This window comes from Cupressus sempervirens, chromosome 1 (assembly GCF_028749045.1).
Source record: "Cupressus sempervirens isolate cs-2001-9-10 chromosome 1, ASM2874904v1, whole genome shotgun sequence".
NCBI classification, from domain to species: Eukaryota; Viridiplantae; Streptophyta; class Pinopsida; order Cupressales; family Cupressaceae; genus Cupressus; species Cupressus sempervirens.
In genome coordinates this window covers 804,305,285-804,328,995 of record NC_143118.1, presented here as the reverse complement: position 1 = coordinate 804,328,995, position 23,711 = coordinate 804,305,285, and the positions used below count along the sequence as shown (strand labels likewise).

General features: G+C 36.7%; 1 protein-coding gene across 1 annotated transcript in view; it reads right to left on the bottom strand.

Annotated features, from left to right (window-relative positions):
- The window catches only part of LOC149580312 (CMP-sialic acid transporter 2-like), a 135,205-nt gene that overhangs the window by 92,000 nt on the left and 19,494 nt on the right, over nucleotides 1–23,711 (bottom strand). The window contains exon 6 of the mRNA XM_089813479.1: nucleotides 1,941–2,016. Coding sequence (XP_089669605.1) covers nucleotides 1,941–2,016 — 76 coding nt within the window. The remainder of the gene's footprint in view (nucleotides 1–1,940; nucleotides 2,017–23,711) is intronic.

Below are 23,711 nucleotides of genomic sequence, written 5' to 3'. Positions count from 1 at the left end.
TGTTTCTTTCAATTTTGTTGTGCCTAGTCTTCCTTTCGGTTGTCGTGTTTTTGGTGTCAGTTCAAGTCCTTTGCAAAGTTGTTTTTCAAGGTGACTCTATAGCTCAAATAAGGCATTGTTCTAAGTTGTTTTGGGTTCGAGCTCCATCGTTTGCATTCCTTGTCCCTGGTTAGAGCCAGTTGTTGCCCCAATTCTTGTCTCTGCCAAAATCCCAAAAAATTCAACATCCTAAGACAAAAGGAGATTAGTGTGCTGAAATTCAATCTTTAAATGAATATGTGATTCATTGCATTCTTAATAATTTTGTGATCTTGATGGTTTCGGCTCATCTCCAACTTCGCCTAAGCACTTCGAATTTTTCAATTTAGGTGCCCGAGCCTCAAGTTATTGCAGGTTAACAAAAGATGTTAAAACACGTGTTCTCATCCACAACATTAACCTTTAATCTTTAAGAGGTTAAGGTTCGAACTACAAAAGACGTGTTTTTATTTGAAATCTTAAGCTCTCTGTCCAAAGAGAGTTAAGAAAGACTTCTCAAACACGCATTCCGAACCCCAAACCTTAACCTCCAAAATTAAAAAGGTTAAGATTGGAATTCCAAACACGTGTTTTGGGTTCGGTTATTAACCTCTTTGTCCAGCTGATAAATGGTATGAATCACAAGGTGGATCATCTCAAAAGCGTATGTAAGATGAAAAATGCTTATCAGACATGAAGGGATGGAATCAATCGCATGAAGATGGAAAATTCAACGCACATGGCTCTTATCTGCATCCCATCCGCAGTACAGGCACATTGGTATGAAGAAGTTAATAATGCATTTTACTCCTGATTTTGGTATATGTTGCAAATTGTTGATTGCAAGAGAAATTGTTGGTGTAGATAATAATAGCAATTATATTGTTGTAAATTGAAAATTCAGAATAGTAACACTGGTGGCAGCAGCCAATGGAGTTCGCAATATTTTTTTCTTAACAATGAGAATAACAATACCATGCCCCATGGATGTTTCCTTGGCATTTTATCAAGGCTTTACCACATAAATCAGTGCCTTGTGTCTTATTATGTTATGCCATTTCATTTCCTTTGTTATTTATGAGTAACTAATTTGTGCTACAGTATTTATTTTACTGGGTTTACACTTCCGCTTCCACTACAAAGTTATTCTACCTGAGACAATGCCCATATTGATTCGTGAAGTTTTTAGTCAACAAAAAAGTGCTCTACTTATTACATCTTTTGATTTTTTAATCTAAATCTTCTCATTAATCAATTCAGACCTACCATTTACTGCTACCAAAGAACTACTGATCCTTTATGATGGATCCATAATAATCTAAATATGACTTATTCGACCAAAGTTTACATCACCATTGGATTATTCCTTTGTTTGTGGTGTCATCATATCCACTCATATCAAAGTTTATCTTTTATGTGGAGGAATCATTGCCATGTCCAGTTGACCAAACCGCAATTAATCCAATGACAATGTAGCACAAGCATATGAAGAACTCAACAACAAGTTTGAGGTGGTATTAAAACATATCTTGTTCGGGATTATTCCATCATAAAAACAAGTTTCAAATACACATAAGCATATTGTATTGATACCGGCACAAATATAGCTAATATATGTTCTTTTCTGATTCTCAAAACATTTTGTGTCACCATATATTCACAATAATGCTGTAGCCCATTCTGGCTATTAAAATTATCTTATATATTGTACGTGGAAAGCGGCAAAATAAACAACAACCAGCTTAATAGTCAATCCATAATCACTGTCTGCAGTGTGCTAGTAATACGATTGCATCATATACCAATCAATTACTTGATAATTGACAAACAAGATTGAACTCAAACTAGAAGCTTAGAGGAAGACAATTTTATAATTTGCATGCAACAAGAATTGGAGAAATATTGTAGACTTAAGAACATACCTGTAGCAAATTTTTTACAAGATATAATCCCGCTGGTACAGGATAGACTTTGATCTCTTCCCAAGTGGTAATAAGTCTGACAGATCAACTCAAAAAAAAAATCAATGTCAGAGACCAAAAATGGTCATGTAGATTAAACAAATAGTGCCACTCTCAAATAGAGTTATAATAACATTGAATATTAAAAGAAGGGTATTTACGATCCTATCTTTTAACTCAAATTTATTGAAAAAAGTAGACATTAGTTATAGGTGTATAACTCTATAGTCACACACTTGCATTCATAATCGAATGTTCAAACAAATATGTAACATTAAGTGTGCCATATGTTATAAGTTCTAATGTTGGATTTGTTTAATTGTTTATATTCAGTTCAAATGATATCAACTTTTTTAATTTGTAATGTTCTCTAATTATTATGCATTATATGTAATTATGATGACTTTACAAGTATGCCAAAGATACTCAGAAAAAGCATGGCAAGACGGAGTAAAATGTACACCAGGAGAAAGTCAAGCAATATGATGAACACAACCAATAAGATCACAATTGCAAGCTTTTGATAAACAAGGAGAGTTTTTAATATAACTTCTTCTGATTTGTTTCTTGTGATTTATCATCGATACTAATAATTAAATCAGTTAATGGCATCCAACAAATAATTTATGATTGTAAAATCTGCACATTTTGTCCATCTCCTTAATCGGATTGGAAAGTTTTATCTTTCCTACAAGCCCAATGAAAATGTTAAATGAATGAATCATAAGGCTGGATTAAGCTAAGCTTTGATGGGGCTTCAAGGGGAAATCCGGGACCTAGTGGACCAAGATGCTAAACTAAAGTTCATAAGGGAAGAGTTGTTTGATAGAAATCAGAAGGATTGGAGATTTGTAGAAATCAAAAAACTGAATTTTGTGCTACACTGATGGGGTTGAGAAGGAGCCTTAAGTTTGGAGCATAAAAGCACATTTGTAGGATGGCTCTAATTGGAAGTTATAGGAGTGGTTGGGTTCTATTTAATTATTTATTTGAAGATTTGGAGAATTTGAAATCTCTCATGTATAACGAAGGGAACCAAGAGGTGGACAATTTTGCCAAGTTAGCAGTTGATGAGGAGATAGATGATGTGGCAAGGTCTAGGACAAAGCACAAAGTGTTGGAGAAATCATAGTTAGTGACAACAGCTCCATATGGCATTATTCAAATAATGGTTTTAGATAAAACTAAACAACAAAAAGTAAATACCATTATGAAAGTCTCGGAGTGATTGGCGTAATGTTTCCTTTCTATCCAGACATAACTTTTAGTGATGGGACTTGGAGCGTCTCGGCAAACTCATTCCAATGAGCTATTATGCATGTGGTTTTGAGTTCAATGGCTATTTTATTTTAATGCATGAACAATTTAACAGTTTATTTAATAAATTGACAGATCTATTTAAGTACATTTTATTAAAGTCGCTTTATTATTTAAAGGGAAATTTTTATTCTTCAAGTAGGAAAAGTTATTTTAAAAGGGACTTATTTATCCCACAATGAGAAGAGGATATGAAAAGGGGATGAGAAAGTATTTAAGAGAAGGCAAAAGCTCTCATTTTTGGTATGCTTGGTTTATTTGTGAAATTGGTGAAGCTGTGATGACTACCTCTATGGCTTGGAAGACAAAATCCCTCAATGCTAGCATTCTTCTTGCAATTGCAACATACCGTCAAGATGATTTACAAAACCTTTAGGAAAACCCATTGGGCTTACAAACTCTCACAGGGAAGGGATTACAAATCCATGAGTGGTATGGGGAAGGGGTCTTTGATGATAACAATGTTTGAGCGCCAAAGATCCACATAGATGCAGATTTGCTTTGCATCCTTCAGTGATCTGATGATGGGAGATACCCATTCACTAGAACAAACCCAAAAATAATGCCCACCTCTAGCATTCGCTCTATTTCTTCATTTACCTCGGCAACATAATTTTCATTCATCTAGTACAGTCTCTTTTGTACCAACTGGTACCAATGGAATGCAATGTACGCACAATTTTCGAGGCACTCTCGACAAGTCCTTATAAGTCCATGCAAAAACATCTTTGTTCTCCAAAAAAAAAATTATATGTTGTTGCCTTCAGCATTGAATTCCAATCATCCCCTACCAATATATTTCTAGGATTCACCACCTCTTCGAGGTTTTTGACCTTCAGCGAGGGTTCTTCGTACTTTATTGGTTTCTTCTTGTCAAACATGTGTGTTAGAGTCTCATTGACTTGGGCCTCTCATTCCTTGTCAACCTACAACATGTTACATTGGAATAGTTTGCAATCTTCCATCTGAAAGTGGAAAAAACCGTTCATGGAATCCATGTCATCTTCAGAGCATCCTTCAAGTTCCACAACGCCTTCGTCATTCGGTTCCATCTTGCACTTCCCTTCATCTACTCCATCCAACTCTCCTTCCGACTCCAATTCCGAAGAAGATGCAAGTTCCTCACTCACCCTCTGAGTTATGAGGTCGAATACAAATTTCCTTGGCCTACTCTCCATTGACAAGGTGTTCTACTTCCAATTCTAATTTACCTTCACCATGAGAAACCTACCTCTCTCCAAGATTGTATTGTACCCTTTCTTCTTCAACAGAATCACCATTTAGTCCAAAACAAAGGGTTGGGTACCAATTGTTACCCAATGCGCCATCAGAGTACAAATTGGCTTGATGCTATGTTAGTTGACACTGACTAGATTGAAGTTTGGTGGCCACAATATCAATTTCTTCCTCATTACCTCCAATAACACATTTAACCCCAATCCTCCACTAAAAATAGTTTCCGTGAGGATGGTTCTAAGGAAGCATACTTACACCACCATGGGGTGTCGTCAATTGTTTACTACCAATAGCATTGAATCCACCAAAAGGGTTGACCAAAACTTTTGTGCACTTTGTTGTAAGGTAGGCCTTGGTACATTGCTTAATATGCCCGCTCTCAACTACGGTCTCTAAAAGGTGCTTGATTTTAATTGGTACCTTCGTCTACAACACTTGCCTCATAATGTTTGTTCAGCTTTTGTACACGTACGAAATGACGTACCTGCAATGTTGTGGGTCCTCCTTTCCGTCATCATCTCTCATTTAATGTCTTCCTTTGCTTCTTATACCCTTCTTTCTTTGTTTGGGGGTCAAGGTATGTCACCTTTTTGGCCTATTCTCGAGTGATTGCCAATACCCCTTCGTTATCGCCCGTCCTCTCAACATTCAATAGGTTGACTCCAAGCTTTGGGCAATGTGCATCCTCATTGTCGCCTGGACCACACCATTGACATAAATATTGTGAGATTTCTTCCTTTCAGCACTCACAAGCAAAGTTCCCCCACTAGTTGTAGGCTCGACACTAAATCATGGGGCGACCCTTCGCATCATATTGGACCTAATTCTGACCGTTGTTGTTGCTATTGTTGACTCTACCACCTAGTCGGTTATTACAATATTTACCTAATGATGCATTGGTATTAGCATGTCTCTAAGAATTTCCCATTGTTACAAATGTCAAAAGTTGTTCCAGAGTGAAGAGTACTTGTAACCCCTCGTTTTCATATTATATGGTCATTCCTTGGTGGAATGTCCTATCACTTAGAAAATGTTGCAAAAGGCTTTGTTCGGGCATTTGTCCATAATATGACCTTCCTCCTTACAGTTTGTACACCATAACTCTTCATCATTCTTGCCTATGCTCCCCATCATTGATTCAAACTCCATCATTTGATACATGTCCTTTTGGAAGGGGCTTGCAACTTTTTACTAGATTCTTCATCATTATTCCTTTCCTTTGAAGAATCTTCATCTATTGATCTATTCTTTTCTTTAGCAAGGTTTTGTTTTTGCCCTCAATGTCCATTGTTATACTGTGCATATTCTCGTATAATGGAGGTAAAATCTTTATTTTTAATCTGAGGGATGATACCAGCCCCTCCACAAACCAAAGCTTCTTAAGTACATCTGTCATTTCGTTTTCCACTTTTGTCAGCAACTCCTTCAATCACCGGTTCTATGCTCTTACACTCTCTATCTTCCCCTGCTTCATGTTGTAGATTTGCACCAAGATTTCATTATCATCCTGATGAAATCTAGACCCTTCCTAAAATAGCTTTTTCAAGTCATCCCACTTGCTCACTTTTATCTTAACTACTTCAAAGAACCAGTCAATGGCCACTCCATGTAGCATTGCGGGAAACTCCACTACCCACTCATTCTGGTCAATCACCCGACAGGCCAACCTGATTATCTCACATGTATAGTAGTGTCGGATAGGATATTCTTGTTCGTCTCCAGTGAACTTAAAAGACATTTATTTATTTGTCATTATTGTAGTTTTCCTTGTAATCAGTATTGTATGTACTCTTGAACTAAGTAAACTAGAACTAGACAGGGTGTTTTGAATATTGTGCCCCTGTGTCCTAAGTATACTAGAACTAGAAAGGTTGTTTTAACTATTGATGTCTTGTATGTCAGTTAATTCTTAGTCGTTTCTCACTCTGTTGCCTTCCTTACGGCTTTGTCATTTGACATTGATCTTGTACCCTTCACCTTTGGTTGGTTCTCTTACCTCAGAACTCCCTTGCTTCCCTCTGGCAAACCCTCATTCTCCTTTAGGCCATCCCTCAACCAATATCCTCAACCTTTTTCTTTGCTTTGCTTGTTCTAATCATAAGGCCCTTTTGATGGCCTTGTAGTCATTTGTTTGATCCCTTTGTATGCACTTTCTATCTTTGTTCAAAGAATTTAGCATTAATTGTTTCGCTTGCAAGGGTTTAGGATGTGTTGCCTCCTCGTTTCCTAATATTCCTTCTCTTCCCTACATCTATTTTCTTCATCCCAATCCAAGATTTATTGCCAACATTTCTCTTTGTTGGTCTCTTCTTGTGAGTTTCACAAGGCAAGGAAGGTTTGTGCCAACAGTATGGGCAAATAGCACATCGACTGATCTACAACAAGGCTCATACCAAGCAAACTCTACACTGCACTCTTTCAAACTTCCTCCCATGTGGCTTCCCTTCGTATGTGGGTTTCAATTGATGCTTGCAAAATGGATGCAAAGTCCACCGGCAATGCCCTTTCACCTTCAAACAATTCTTGAAACCCTTCTTTGTTCAGTGGTTGGCCCATTATCGACGCAGTGCAAGGCTGGAGAATCCCCAAAGTGAGATGTCCAACCTTGCAGCTTAACAACCAAGGAAGCAATACACAGAACAGAGAAACAAAGCCTGATCAATTGATGACACTAAAAGATACATTGAATATGTCGAGCTATAAGGCCTTCCCGTTTGTGGCCAATACATGACACACACAATACAAATCAAACGATCCTTCAATTCCAGCCAACACTCTACAAGATGATCTAGCAAGAAAATTTATCTTCTTTCCCAAATTAGATACCTAGATCCTCTCTTATGTACCCAAAAACCTACAATCCCAAACAAACCTAACCATATATATCGGTAACCTTAAGTAGCATTCTGATTATTACGTATCTCAATACAAACATATCAAACATGTTGGTTGATCATTACAAAATAAATGCCTAAACCTAAAAACTTCCAAAATCCACCAAACAAAGATGTCAGCCTGAATAACGATCATCTTGAGAATCCAACCTGGAAGCTCCAATGGTTGAATTCTGCAAAGGCAACAAACAAATAGCTTGTAGGTGACAAAGGCTATAGATAAGCCGATAGGCTAAGAACAACAAGCCAATAACAAAAACCAAAGCGGTGAATTGTGAACCAATAAGGAACACAATTAATCAGTGAACAAACAACTGATAACCCAAAATACTGCAAGATTTCTATTAACAAAAAATTCTCCTACATCTTACATATGGGATAAATAAAATTGACTCTCCAAAATCAAGATAATTGTCCAACCCAAGCTAAATCCAAACAATCGAACTCAAACAGAGAAATCGACGATGACTCTTCAATTGGTTTGTCTTTCCACTGAACTAAATACTCAATATAATCTCTTCCTCGTGTGTAATATCCCCTCTAAATATATTAAATTATAATAATTGAAATGTAAATAAATAAATAATTTTTTATTTTAAAGAATTAAACAAAATATAATTCCATCAATGATTAATAAAAAAATTATGAAATAAATAATGATCACATAACTAAATTAAATATATATAATTGATTAATAACAGTGAAGCCTATAATCTTGTATAACAAGCAATATTGATTCAAACAAATATTTTAGCAAGGTCACGACCCCATAGCCACCTCCTAGTATACATATTAATGGCATTAAAAAAATGATAAAGAGAGGCCCGTCGAACAAACGAGAAAGGAAAACATAGGCAATAAATTAAAGAGAAGGCCAAATGACCAACCCAATATCAAAGTCAAGCATAATTTCACTTTCCATTATTGGTTAAAATATGCGATCTCCATTTCCTTTTAAATTATAAATACCACCCATACTAAAAGAGATAGAACATGGGGATAAAAGAAACAAAAGGCAGAAGAGAGGCTTTTGGAGAGTTTATAAAGGAACAAATATCTTTGTGAAGACATAACCCACTCATAGGTGGAAAAAGTAAAAGAGGGCAAAATAAAGAGATAAAAGGTTAAACTCAAGGTTTGTATTTTAATTCTATATTAAATATGTATTAGGATATTTATTATAAAGGTGAATAATTATGTAAATATTTATAAGTAGGAGATAAATATATAAATAATTATGTAATTATTGATAAATATATAAATTGAAGAATTATATTGTGATGATAAATTCAAAGAATTATATTATTATTAAATATATAAATAGAAGAATTATATTATTATATTATCGAAGTCTCTGGATAACATTTGTAAGATTTGATCATAAATCTAAATAATTAAACATCATTTGATGTCTAAAATGACTATTATGAACATTACAAATCATTTAAAACATTGATCATAATGGACCCGAAAAGGGGACATTACATTGTGCTTTTGTCAACTCTCATGTCTAAAATCTGCTCAATTCTTTCAATCTCCTCCTAGGATTATCATATTGAATATCAACTTCATCATGGGACTCATGATACTCATACAAATCTGAAACGTTAAGGATAGGTGAAATATCCATACCATCTGGCAACTTAACCTCATAAGCATTTCCGCTATCAAACTTCTTCAATATCTTACAAGGACCAAACTTTTGCATTCACAACTTGCCAATAGTACCAACAGGAAATCTACATTTCTTCAAGTGAAACATAACTTCATCTCCTACTTTAAATAACTTATGTCTTCTCGATCTATTCGTTGTCTCCTTATACTTCTAATTGACCTTCTCCAAACTATGTTTTACATCATCAAAAGTCTTCATGAAATCCACAAAATTCTCACCTTCAACACTTATTTTGTCTTCTAAACCAAGTGTCCTTAACTCTAATATGCTTGTAGGATGCATGCCAATAACAATCTGAAATGGTGTCATGCTTGTACTCCTATTCACTGAATTACTATACATAAACTCAGCTTGCCCTAATACCAAATCCCAAGTACTAGGTTTATCGCCAACTAAACATCTTAGAAGATTACCCAAACTTCTATTTACAACGTCTATTTATCCATCACTCTGTGGGTGAACAATAGAACTAAAATTCAAATCTGTACCTAAATTCTTTCAAAGTGTTTTCAAGAAATGTCCAACAAACTTATTGTCTCTATCGAAAACAATACTCTTCAGTAACCCCTGGAACCTGAGAATTTCCTTAAAGAAAAGCTCTGTCGTGTAAACTACATCCGCTTAACCAAAGAATCCAATCATAGATAGAATAACTACAACAAGATTGGATAATAGAAAAGATGAATAAAGAATACAATGTGAAACACTTGCGCCATGGTTCCAATCGACAATGGGTTTCAGTCTACTACCCAAGCTTGAGGGTTTTCGACCTCTCACCTACTGAAAGTTGAGGCTTTCAAAAATAACTCTCCAAGAGAGGAAATGAAAATCCTAATCACAAAACCAAGTATGTTACTATGTTGCAAACGAGCTCCATCTTCCCTTTTCAAACCAAACAAGCGACTCTTTGCATTCCCATTTTTGCTTGTTTGTTTCCTTTCTAAAATAATACTTTTCCCCCACTTAAGGAATAAAGTGCCCATAGATAATAAGGCGACATTAACAATATCAGCTTAAGTTATAAAGTCACTTTATAATAAATCGATTAAATGTCTAGGCATTAAAATCCGCAATCAGATAGACTCGGATATGCATGTGCAATAGCTTGCTGGAAAGGTCTCAAAAAGACGCTCATAGTCCAACTCTGAAATGCCAAGAATGTTGAACCATTTAATTTACTAAAAATAGTAAGTGTCTAAAAACCCTAATGAAACAAACACGATTAGCTTGCAACTGAAATCACCTAGGCCAAAAACTGCTCTGACCGTATAGAAAACCTAGTTTTCCCATGGGACCAAGGCAAAATAAGCTAATGACACAACAAAACTCGTCGTTTAGAAAAGGGGGCATGACATGTTTTCAAATAAATTTTTCATGCATGACATTGTTTTCGTATATTGTATTGGTCAAGAATCGAGGAAAGTTATGAGTAAAGTTGTTAGGCTTAGTGGTCATTTCCAATTGAATTTTCACGCAAAGTATTTCAATTTGATGTATTATTGAAAAATCCAAAAAAGTAAGTAATTTGGAAAAAGTTAAAAAAACAAAAAAACATATATTTGCAAAAGCAACAGCATTCAAAGAAAATTGAGACAAGGGTAGAATCATCAGGATTCTTATAGTGGTATCAAAGCTTGCATGCAAAGAGTTCAACAAAATGTCAAACATCTGAAATTGAAAACCCAAATCAAATTTCAAACAATATTCTAATTGGGTATATTATAGTGGTATCACTGTAATTTTCTTGGGTTTTTTTTATGCAGCTAGAGTCATTTGAAATGTAAAAAAAATCTTTGAGCTCGCACAGTTGATATTTGGGTGACCAGCACTCTTGTTTTGTGTGGATATGGGCATAGCTTCGAAAAAATAGTTAAGGACCTTGCTCAACCTTCGCAAAGATTAGGTTATGATTTGCATCATTATGAAGATTATCTTTAGAGAAAATCCAAGAACTCTAAAACATTTGCGTACCCCAGGGACACATTCCCACCCAAAAAGGCCACATTTCGAAAACGGGGACGTCCCAGGAATGGGAGGACGGGTATGAGACGTCCCCCCATTGCCCTTTTCTAAAAATTCCTTAGAAACGTTCAAGAAACTTGGAGACTTATGGAAAAATTTTTGGGGACGTTCGTACGTCAAGGGGGCGATTAAAGGCGTCTTGGAAGCCCCCAAGACGGCTAGGCGTCCCCGATTTTATAGACAACGTCAGCACTTAGAAAATATATTATTTTAATCTTAAAGTGGGCCCCTCCTTCCAAGTTCACCCTAACATGCTTATTATGGTTTGGTAGTAAATTCCTCCTACCACTTGGGGCCCTATGATTAGTATTTGACAACATTGAGTTAAGAATCATTGAATTAATATTGTCATTATAATCACGCTACATGCTCAAAATTATATAGTAGACTGTCTGCAAGGTGTTGGGAAAGTTTGAAAAGTGCATTATAGACCTAGAACATGCATCCTTATGTCATTTTATGGCATTACATCACTGCTTGATTGGTCTTGGATTGATGTGGGTTCTTTGTGGAAGATATGGTGAATATTGAAGTTGCATTAAGATACCGTCTTACTGTAACAAACCTATATCATGATCAGAACTGTATAGAGAACCTTTTTGTATTAATAATAATATCAGTCCACTTACAATGAATTGAAAGTGTACTTTTAGAATTAAATGAGAGTAGTGTGTTTCAACTTGGAAGGAGGGTTATTGTTCATATTGCTATTGACAATGAATTCTAGATTATATTCTTGGGTACATTTCAATTTTTTATGTTAATATTTTAATATTACATCTACACTTTGTTAGGAATAAGGTGTCTCAACTTTGGATAATTCCTATTCTTATTATTTGTTTTGTAAATGTATTTTTTGAAAATAATGTAATTAAGTGTGAGTGTACATGTCTAGTTGGCATGTTGATGTGTCACTCCACTTGCATGTGTCGGTATCTTGAATTGTGTGTAAGGAGATCATGATTGAAACGGTTATGACGAATTCCTATGACGCATAAGAGCTATCTTTGGAAGATATGATGATGGGTGAAGATGTGAAAACATGTGGCAATTGATCATTGAGTACTATACACTCAAGTCTCCATCTAGCGCGTGGGGTTTGGGGCATCGGCCTGAAAAAAATTTTGGGTTCCTACTTTTCCGAAGAATGGTAAAACCCTAATACGGTTGTTCTTTGGAAGTTGCCCTAAAAAATGGAAGTGCATGATATAAGTGTTTTTAGGGTTGCAAATAGTTGTGTGTGAAAGTGTATTGTTGGTTGCTACTAGATTAGTCTTTCGTGTCCTAAAAGAACTTGCATTGCAAGTGCGTTGTAACCTTTGTGTTGAAGATAATACATTGTGTAGGTTTTGGAGGGGTGGGGTTGTTTTATCGAAAGGTTTTTCCCCACCAGCATATCTTTGTGTTTATGCATTTTCTTTCCCCATCGGCATATCTATGTGTTTATGTATTTTTTATGTATTTACATAATATCGACTCTGAAATTGTAAGGATTTAATAGGAATTTGCACACTACTTTCCTTAAGGAATTAGTGTAGGAAGCTGTTTCCACACCTGAATTTCCTTACAAGTGGTATCAAAGCTTGATCAACTTTTGATCCTAGTTGTTGGGTAGGGTTTTTTGCGCTAATCTCAAGTTGAGTGGGAGATTTGTGCAGAGCATTCTAAATCTTATTTGCAAATTGAGATGGCTACATCATACGGAAAAATGGAGGTGGAGAAATTTAATGGCAGTAATTTCAAGTTGTGGAAACTCAAGATGGAAGACTTGCTTGAAGATCGTGATCTATGGGAGGTGGCTTCACTTGATGTGAGACCCACAGCAATATCTCAAGCAAATTGGGATCTCAAGTATCAAAAAGCTAAGGGTCTCATTAGACTCTGTCTAGCTGATTTAGTTCTCCTAAACATTCTTGATGAGAAGACCGCAAACAGTTTGTGGACACGGTTTGGGTCTGTGTATCAAGCCAAATCTCTGGTGAACAAGTTGTTCCTGAGAAGAAGTTGTATTTTCTAAGAATGGAGGAAGGAGGATCTGTTTTAGATCATCTAAATGCTTTTAATTTACTGATTGCACAATTGACATCATTTGGTGTCAAGATAGAGGAGGAGGATCGATGTATGACCCTGTTATGTTCCTTGTCAGATTCATGGGACCATCTTGTGATCGCTATTGGAAGTACTTTAGTCACTTTCAAAATGGATGATGTGGTGTCTTCGATGTTATGTGAGGGGACATGAAGAAGACCGTCAAATTCAACTAAGGAAGCACTTGTTGTTCACAGGAGATCCAACGACAGAGGGAAGCAAAATGACAACAAATCTGGAAAGGGTAGATTCAAATCTCATGGAAAATCAAACACTCTTGGAAAGTCCAAGGCAAAATGTTCGAACTGTGATAAGACTAGGCACTTCTGTACAGACTGTAAAAAGCCAAAGAAGGCGGCCTCAGATTTAGGTTCAGAAAAATCTCAAGAGGATGGTGATGCTTTCATTGCAGCTTTCGCAGTGCATGCATCTGACGATGTGTGGTTGATAGACTCAAGTGCTTCCTTCCACATGACCTCTCATCGAAGCTTGTTCTCAAAGTATGAAGTTTTCGATGGTGGAAAGGTGTACTTGGGTGATGATTCTCACCTGAAGATAGTTGGACGAGGATGGTTCACTATCAGATTCCCTGATAGACGAGTAAAGGGGATCAACAAGGTAATGCACATCCTTGGTTTGGCACGAAACCTATTATTTGTATGTATGTTGAATGATGTAGGTGTGCAAGTTATTTTTTCTAAAGATGGATGCAAGATGATGAGAGGAGCTATGGTGCTTGCTAAGGGTACTAGGAGAGGTACTCTATTTCAGCTTGATGCATGCATTTCTCAGTGCAATAGTTCTTTTGTTTCAAAGAAGAGAGCAACTATCACTTCATCCCCACCATCTGAACGAGCACTAAAGAAGACTGTGGTTATTGGTTCCAATGGCAGTGCAGCATGTGTACCTAAGGGTGTAAACACATTGGAAGGAAAGCTTCCTGCAAAAAAGACAATGTTGTGGCATATGAGATTTGGCCACATTGGTAAGAAGGGTCTCAAAATCCTGAAAAACAAGAACCTCGTTGAGGGGTTAAATGATTGTAATCTCGAGTTCGACTTCTGCGAACATTGTGTCTATGGTAAACATAATTGTGTTCAATTTCACTCTAGTTCTCACAATTCTTTTGATGTTTTGGATTTTATTCATTATGATGTATTTGGTCCTGTAAAAGTTCCATCAATCTCCAATTCTGTATTTTTGTATCTTTCATAGATGATTACAGTAGAAGGACATGGATTTATTTCTTGAAAAGTAAGACACAAGTCTTAGTCGGTTCAATGAATTTAAAGCCCTTGTAGAGAATCAAAGTAGTAAGAAGATTAAGTGTGTGAGAACTCAGAATGGTGATGAATTTTGCTCGGCAGAGTTTGAACAATTCTGTAAAGAATGAGGTATCGAGAGGCATAAGACAAATCCTTATATCCCACAGCAAAATGGAGTTGCAGAAAGAATGAATAGGACACTAATGTTGAAGGCTAGGAGTATGCTTAGTGGAACTGGTCTTGAACAAAGGTTTTGGGCTGAAGCTATGGCCACTACTTGCTATCTGGTTAACAAATCTCCTACATCAGCCCTTGTTGGTAAGACAACCATGGAGGTGTGGTCTAGTAAGAAGCCTTCAATCAAACATCTTTGTGTTTTTCGTTGTGAAGCTTATGCACATGTTCCAAAGGAGAAAATATCTAAGTTGGAAAACAAAGTTGTCAAATGTATTTTCATCGAATACAATGTTGGTGTGAAGGGATACAAGCTTTGGGACCCTGTGACTAGTAAGGTGTTGTATAGCAGAAATGTTATTTTTAGAGAGCTAACGTCTTCTCCTATTATGCTACAACCAAATGAAAAAGAGAAGAAAGAAGATATTGTTCAGTTGCCTCCTACCCCTGAGAAGACTGAACAGAAAGACCATGTTGGGTCTAATGATGAGGAGAGCTCTAGTAGCTCTAATAGTTCAGAAGAAGAGGAAGAATAACCTCAAACTCAACCCTTGAAGAGATCCACGAGAGTAAGAAAGCAGCCAAAAAGGTTTGGGTATTCTATGTTAGATTCCAGTTGTGCCTTTGCTTTGATTACTAACACTAATGAGCCTAGCTCTGTGAAAGAGGCTTTGGATATGGAAGATGCAGGTTCTTGGATTGAGGCCATGGATGATGAGATGGATTCATTGGATGAAAACAAAACTTGGGACCTTGTACCTTTGCCTAAAGGACGGAAACCTATTGGTAGCAATGGGTGTTCAAGAAGAAATTTTGTGCAGATGGCAATGTTGAAAGGTACAAAGCTAGATTGGTTGCGAAGGGGTACTCACAAGTAGAGGGAATAGATTATGGTGAAATATTCTCTCCTGTTGCAAAGTTGACATCCATTAGATTTTTGTTATCTCTAAATGTTATCTCTTACTGCATCATATGATTTAGCTTTCCTTTATGGTGATTTGGAGGAAGAGATTTATATGTCACAGCCTAAGCACTACATTGTTAAAGGTAAAGAATCTTTGGTTTGCAAATTGAAGAAGTCTCTGTATGGTTTGAAACAATCTCCTAGGATGTGGTACCTTAAGTTTGATGCCTTTGTGTTGTCAATTGGATTTGTAAGATCAAAATCAGATCACTATGTTTATTTCAAAGTTGAAAATGATCGGCTTCTTATTGTTGCATTATATGTTGATAATATGTTGCTATTTGGGAAGGGGAAGGGTATGGTTTCTAATTTAAATCTCAATTGTCAGCATAGTTTGAGATGAAAGATCTTGGGGCAGCAAGGTACATCTTGGGTATGGAAATCAATAGGGATAGTTCTAATAGAAAACTGTGGTTGAGTCAAAGTAAGTATGTGAATTCGGTGTTGGACAAGTTCAGCATGACAGATTGTAGACCATTGTGTGTTCTTGTTTCTATGGGAACAAAGTTATCTGTAGATGATTGTCCAAAATCTCCTAGTGAGGTGGAAGACATGAGTATCTTATGCTAGTGCAATTGGCAATCTTATGTATGCTATGGTCTGTACTAGACCAGACATTGCCCAAGCAGTGGGAGTTCTAAGCCGGTTTATGGCTAATCCTGGACAAGTGTACTAGGATGTAGTTAAGAGAGTATTCAGATGTTTGAGGGGTACATCAGATTACTCCATTTGTTATCATGGTAACTCTTATGGAGCTCCGCATTCAATTTGTATTCGTGGGTTTGTGGATTCAAATTGGGCAAGTGATATTGACAACAAGAGATCCACCAGTGCTTATTTGTTCACTATGTTTGGTGGTGTCATTAGTTGGATGAGTAAGCGACAACCTGTGGTTGCTTTGTCTACTACAGACGCTAAGCACATGGCTGCTACTCATGATTGTAAGGAAGCCATTTGGCTTAGGAGATTGTGTTCTGATATTGGTGTTGATGCAGGACAGATTATTATTTGGTGCGACAGTCAAAGTGCTATTTGCCTTGCAAAGAATCCAACTTTTCATGCCAGAACAAAGCACATTGATGTGCAGTTTCACTTTGTGAGAGATATGGTGGAAGATGGAAAGGTAGATTTGGAGAAGCTAGATAATATAAAGAATGTTGCAAATGCATTGACGAAACCAGTGGGCACAGAGAAGTTTAGATGGTGTTCGAAGTCTATAGGCCTTTCGGCCTATATAGCCGCTAGTTCTTGTTATGTTCCTATTGCTCTTGCAAGGTGTTCAACAAGTAGAAGAATGTTAGGAATAAGGTGTCTCAACCTTGGATAATTCCTATTCTTATTATTTGTTTTATAAATGTATTTTTTGCAAATAATGTAATTAAGTGTGAGTGTACATGTTTAGTTGGCATGTTGATGTGTCACTCCACTTGCATGTGTCAACATCTTGAATTGTGTATAAAAAGATCATGATTGAAACGATTATGATGAATTCCTATGACACATAAGAGCTATCTTTGGAAGATATGATGATGGGTGAAGACATGAAGACATGTGGCAATTGATCATTGAGTACTATAAACTCGAGTCTCCATCTAATGCGCAGGGTTCGAGGCATCGGCCTGAAAAAAATTTTGGGTTCCTACTTTTTCGGAGAATGGTAAAACCCTAATATAGTTGTTCTTTGGAAGTTGCCATAAAAAATGGAAAGTGCATGATATAAAGCGTTTATAGGGTTGCTAATAGGAGTGTGTGAAAGTGTATTATTGGTTGCTACTAGATTAGTCTTTCGTGTTCTGAAAGAACTTGCATTGCAAGTGTGTTGTAACCTCTGTGTTGAAGATAATACAATGTGCAAATTTTGGAGGGGTAGGGTTGTTTTACCGAAAGGTTTTTCCCCACCGACATATCTTTGTGTTTATGTATATTCTTTCTCTGTCTGTTTTTTGTATTCATGGTTGATTGCAATATTATAGTTTACATAATATCAAATCTGAAATTGTAAGGATTTAACAAGAATTTGCACAATACTTTCCTTAAGGGCTTAGTGTAGGAACTTGTTTCCGTACCTGAGTTTCCTTACACACTTACAATAATTCCAAATTATGAATGCATTATAGCATATTGAGCATTGAGTTTGATTATTGACATGTTGTATGTTAAGGTTCGATAACTATTTAAATAGCATGGTTTATCCATGTCTTCATATGAATGTAATATATATGCAAATTTCTCTATATATTTTATATTTTTCAATTTTCCCTATATATATAATTGTTCCTCTTCTATGGATTATGGTGGTGTGTAGGTTGAAGATGTGCCCACACTTATTAAAGTTGCAAGTGCAATTGGTATAGTTGGGATGGGTGCATATGTAGAGAGCAATGGATAAACACATGTTACATCGAGTTCTCTTGTGGGTTCATCGACTATAGGTGTTGTTGGTGACAAGTCAAATGACAAAGGTTATATTCAAAGCAATGACAGTCAGCACTTGATCGAGATGACAACCTTTTATCGAGACTGTATAGGGAGCAGTACTCATCACTACTTTTTCAATTGACATATAGGGGATTTGATGATGCACCATGTGGATGACCATGAGGTTGTACCTTCCTTTGTGTGATGGGTATTTGTCATCTGCTATAAATCGAATTAGTGGCTATGAGTTGAATTACTTGCAAAGTCAGCATATCCAAGGGATCCTAGCGAAGGATAGAGATAGTGGCTGTGATATAGATGTCTTTAGATGGTCTTGTCCACAGTACAAATGGATGTGAGTTTAGTGTGCTTTTGGGCTTGAGAGATGACAAGGTTGGTGCTGCAATTTGGGCAGATCTCATCAACTATCTTCACTACCTTGGGAACACTAAAGTTGAGTCCATAATTGAGCAACAAAAGTTTAAGGATGTTCTTGGCAGGCTTTTGTTTAGAGTTAGGTATCCAAGCTTTTGTTTAGAGTTAGGTATCCTTGTAGTGCATCAGCATTTTAGACTAAGTTCACTATGGAGTTTTCAAAAGTTTACACAATGAGGAGTGCCTACAACTTTTCATTTGATCCTCCATGACCCCTTTCAAATGCACATTTCAATTGCCCATATGTTGTATAGTGTGTATGACAATTTACATTATGTAGTTTTTGGAAGCAAGCTTTGTCAGCCCTCCGAATTGCTTGCTACGAGTTGTTCACTCATCTAACATATATAGTCTGATTTTATTCACTCTCACACACTCTATTAGAGTTTTTAGTGATGACATTACAAGAGCTAGTTAGTGATTACATGGAAATTAGACAATTCAACCCTTGGGATCCAAGTGGATCAATGTGTTAATTTCTTTTAGAGATTGCTTGAGGACAAGCAATTTCGGCAAGGGTGAACTATAATGTCCTTTTTTTAGCTCACCATGGTTGGTGGTTTGGATTAGCCTATTAGTGACCCTTATAGGCTTAATCAGTTGGTAGAACCATACGCCAATTCTGACTCCAGGGGACAAAGATGATCAAGATTGCTCTTCATTTAGATCAATTTGGGACGCTTGCTATTTATAGTAAGTGTCTATTTCAAAAACGTTGAGGTTTTTATCTTTAGTAGAGTGTTTGAAAAACTTGGTGGCCGTGTTGAAAATTGGTATCGTTGACTGCAGCAATTATTCAAGGACGTACTACTTATAGTAAGTCAATGTTCAGTAGTTGCTAGATATGGCAAGGCACCCAGACTTGGGGTTTATTCAATGATTGACCCATTCGTTAGTTGGCTTAGTGAAATGGCTTTATTGAGTGTAATGATATTATTTATCATTAAAAAAGTCATTTTATTAATGATAAGGTCATTATAAAGTTATATTATAAAGAAAAGTTGCACAAGTACACGTGCCCAAGCCCTTGGTATATGTATTGTGCATTGGTACACGTGACCCATACCGAGTACTTGCCTAGGTAGGTACCCTACAACCAGAAACATCATGTCAACTCACAAATCTTTCCCCCTTACAAAATGTTTAAAAAACTGCCACATAGATTAAGATGTCTGATTTTTGTTTTGATTTTTCATTTGCATATCAGCTTGTTCTTTATCAAGCTTAATTCAATATATAATCTGTTTGAAACTTTGAAATAATAATGATTAATAATAAACTACTAAGCTTTTTTTATTTTCACTATTCAAGTTAGAACTAGAAGTCTATCATTTGCAATATGTCATTATCCGATTTATGATCTTCTTGTTTATATTTAAAAATTGCCTTCTTTGTTATGCATCTAAAGTTTCAACATTTAGCATATGATTATGACTCATGACTCATATTTTCAGACTTCTTGCCTTTAAAGCTCAATGTCATGACACATGACTCATATTTTGAGATTTCTTGTTTTCAAAGCTCAATGTCGTGACTCATGACTCATATTTTCAGATTTCTTGTTTTTAAAGCTCAATGTCGTGACTCATGACTCATATTTTCTGATTTTCTAGAAACTATCAAAATTATATTAATAAAAGATTTATGCATACCTAAGTACCCCAACCCCTATTTTGAAAAATAGTTGTACATGTACCTATTCCGGTACCCAAAGTACACAAGCACCCCCGTACCCATGCAATCTTGTTTATAAAGTTATTTAATGAGTGGGGCTAAGTGAGTTTTAAAACGTGCATTAAATAATATAATTTATCTATTAACGATCAAAAAAAGAAAGTGCATTAAATAATTATAATATTTAAGGGGACCAATTATTTAATGATTTTCCTAAGTCAATGTGAGTAGATGAAAAAACAAATATCATTTAATGATTCAAAATAGAGGCCATATGGTATCTCACATGAGGGGCATTTAATGAATTAATTATTAATGATGAAAATCAGCCTCCTCAGATGCAAATGGAATTTGTAAGTTATGTGAGGAGTCAAGATGAAGAGTTGTGGGCAATTTGCATTGAAATTTATAAATGCATACAAAAGCAAGGATTGGTTCATTCTATTATGTTTGATATTTGTGAAATTGATTTTTTGTGTCTAGGGTTTGTGCAATTGGAAGCTGGAAGAGTTGGGAATTCTCCTAATTATTTTGTAAATTGAATTGGTTGTTTTTTGCCAATGAGTTGTGCTACAGATTATGATTGTACTTAATTTGGTGACTAAGTTGTGAGAAAGATCCAACATTTAATATCAGATATAAATTGCAAGATTGGAGAATGTTATTTAATTGCAGAATGCATGATTTATGTGAGCTGCAATTGAATGTAGAGACAGCCAGTTTCGTAGTAAGAGGGATGGCTAAATTATTTTTTTGTCTTTGTTTCATCATAGGAGCCAACGATTTGTCTTGAGAGGTTGTATTTGTAAATGGCAGGTTGTGTTTCAGTAGTTAAGGGCACATTTTGGCATTTGAGTGCTTTCTTCTATCATTCCTAATCCTCGGTGACAAGTGGAAGAGTCTACAGCAGCAACAACAACATTAATTGGGAGACAATTTTTGTATGCTAGCAGGTACAAACTTATAGGTTCTTTAGATATTGTTTTCAAATAAATTCATGCATGATTTTGTTTTTGTATATTTTCTTCGTGATAAGATAAATTTATGTCTAAGGGACAAAAAGAGTACAACCAAGGAGACAATAGAGAGAAGGAGCAACAAACAATGTCCAGGTAAGAGCAAACCAAGAGCTAATAGAAATGAAAAGAAAGCAAATGAGAAAGGAGATCCCGTAAGCTAGAAGTAGGGGTCCTTCCTCGAAGAAAAGAAATCCAAAAACAAAGGATACTGCCCAAGGCAACCAAGAGCCCTAGTATGTCTCTGAAAATTGTTGGAGGAGTGGTGCTATCAAGTGAGCATACTGCATGGTCTCACAAATCTGGAGTGGCAACTGGTAAGAGTATTGGAAAGTTGTTTCAAACCCCGAGCAGGAGGCAAGGGAAAGAAAAAGGTAGTGATAAGCTGATTACAAGTTTAACCATGAGGAAAGAGGAGATACAAAGTGTGGTTGTGAAGCTGTGTAGCCTCCCGGAGGTAAAGTGCAAGACACCTCTAGTCAATGAATCTGAAGGTGGAGAGGGACAGACACTCTCTAAATAGACAGTGGAATCTCCATCTTATCACATTATAGATGGGGCACCAAAAAATGATGTGGGTCTTTGTTTCCATGTCAACCAAAGGGCACAACCGACAAATCTTATCCTCTCTATCTATGTAGTGATCGGTCCAAATGCGAAGCTTGTGTAAACCAACACGAAAGGATCTCGAGGAAATCTCCAGGGCGTGGCTCCAACGCCGAGACAAGTAGCCTAGGTGTGTGATAATCCCATCTTAAATGTTAAGAAAGTGCTCAACATAGAAGGCCATCTCCTAGCACAACCCATCCAAGAGGTTACTCTAGGTCATGATAATGTAGCATCTATAATGTCAAGCCTAATATGTCTATTCAACTCCTACCGTGAGGGAAGGAGGTGAACGGGAGCACCCAAGGAGAACTAGAATGGGGGGAGACTATCAATATCAATCCCAATCTATCTCAAAAGAGTGGTGGCCTGGGCAATACCAACAATGGGCCCTAGTGGGGGTATCTGAGTCAACGACAGCAATAGAAGAGAAATAAGCTAGGTAAGAGTAACAGTGACAACCATCCGCAGAGTCAACAAAACCACAGAGATAATGAAGAAGCCAGATCAAATCAAATATGGCTCTAAGTCTAGAGGGATGAGCCCCAAACTCAACGAGAATAATACTGTATGGGGTGGACCGATGACATTTGATGATATGTCGGAGAAGCATCTACACACGCTCGACCGAAGCCCAATCTGAATCAAGGAGGGATGGACCCCAAACCACAAAACCATAAAGCACAATCGGTCTAACTAAGGAGTCAAGGAGAGACAACTTAAACACGATGTCCTCATACTGGTGTCTGAAATATTGTTTCTCAAGCATGGCAAGGGAACCCAACCCTTTATAACTCCTAGGCTAGATTGCAAAGCTCAAACTGAAGCGAGGGCCAGAGAACTTAACCTCGAGGTAAGTATACGGGGAAGCAATCTCAATCTTGTAGCCCTGAAGGTAAAATTGGAGATGCGATGTCTTCAAGCAGTTGAAGACCATGACCCGAGTCTTACTTAGGTTCACAGCAAGCTGGCGCAAGTTACAAAAGTATGCTAACCCGTCGAGATGTCTTTGAAGACCCTCCAAAGAGGAGGCCATAAGCACCAGTTCATCAACAAAAAGGAAGATGGAGATCTAACTTGGTGTAGGTGGAAGCCATCATCGAGGAGTGAGAAATCCCTAAGAAAGGTCTTGAGCTCATCAATATAAATACCGACAAGGTGAGCGAGAGAGGGCAGCCCTGATTCACCCCGATGGTGCTCTGGATAGGATCGAGAAAACCCTCAAGAGTCTTTAAGTCTCATAAAGCCTTGTGGTAGCTGTCAATAATTGTAAAGACCCTAGTCGGTTGATCACTTCAATACCACCAACCTTTCACTTGCTTGACATCGCAACAAACACTTGACACACAACTCTATTATTTTGTGCATATGATATTTTGGAATATATTTGCTTTTTGTGTTTGTCCTCGATGTATATGATTCTTGCGAATTAAATACATTCAAAGGTAGATGCTGAAACTAAATGCTAATCATAAACAATTGAGATCAAATGTCAATTGTTGCAATTAAGAGCTGGAATATACATTAAATCGATAAGGAACCTGGAAATAAGCAAATGATAGATTTGCCTCGATTTTTATAACCAGCTAGGTGATCACAGCTCTCCAGATATTTTCCTGATCTCCTAAACTACAGATGCAGACCTGAAAAAGAGAATTTTTCAGCTCCTTGCAGAAGCAAACCATTATGATCAATCACAGTCCTCAAAATAATGAAACACGGGCTCAAGAAAATATATCGCAGGGCCAAGGAAGTAGATAGCAGGCATTGTAAAATGCACGCAAGGCCTCTTCACTAGCAAACGCAGCCTTAGATAATTCAGTCACTGCCCTAGGAATGGATGGTAACCTCTAAAACTTCTAACTCCCCTTAATTTCTGAATAGCAAGTGCAACTTTCTTAATTAGCAGACCAGCAGATTTCCCTTGCAAATACACAATAATTATCAA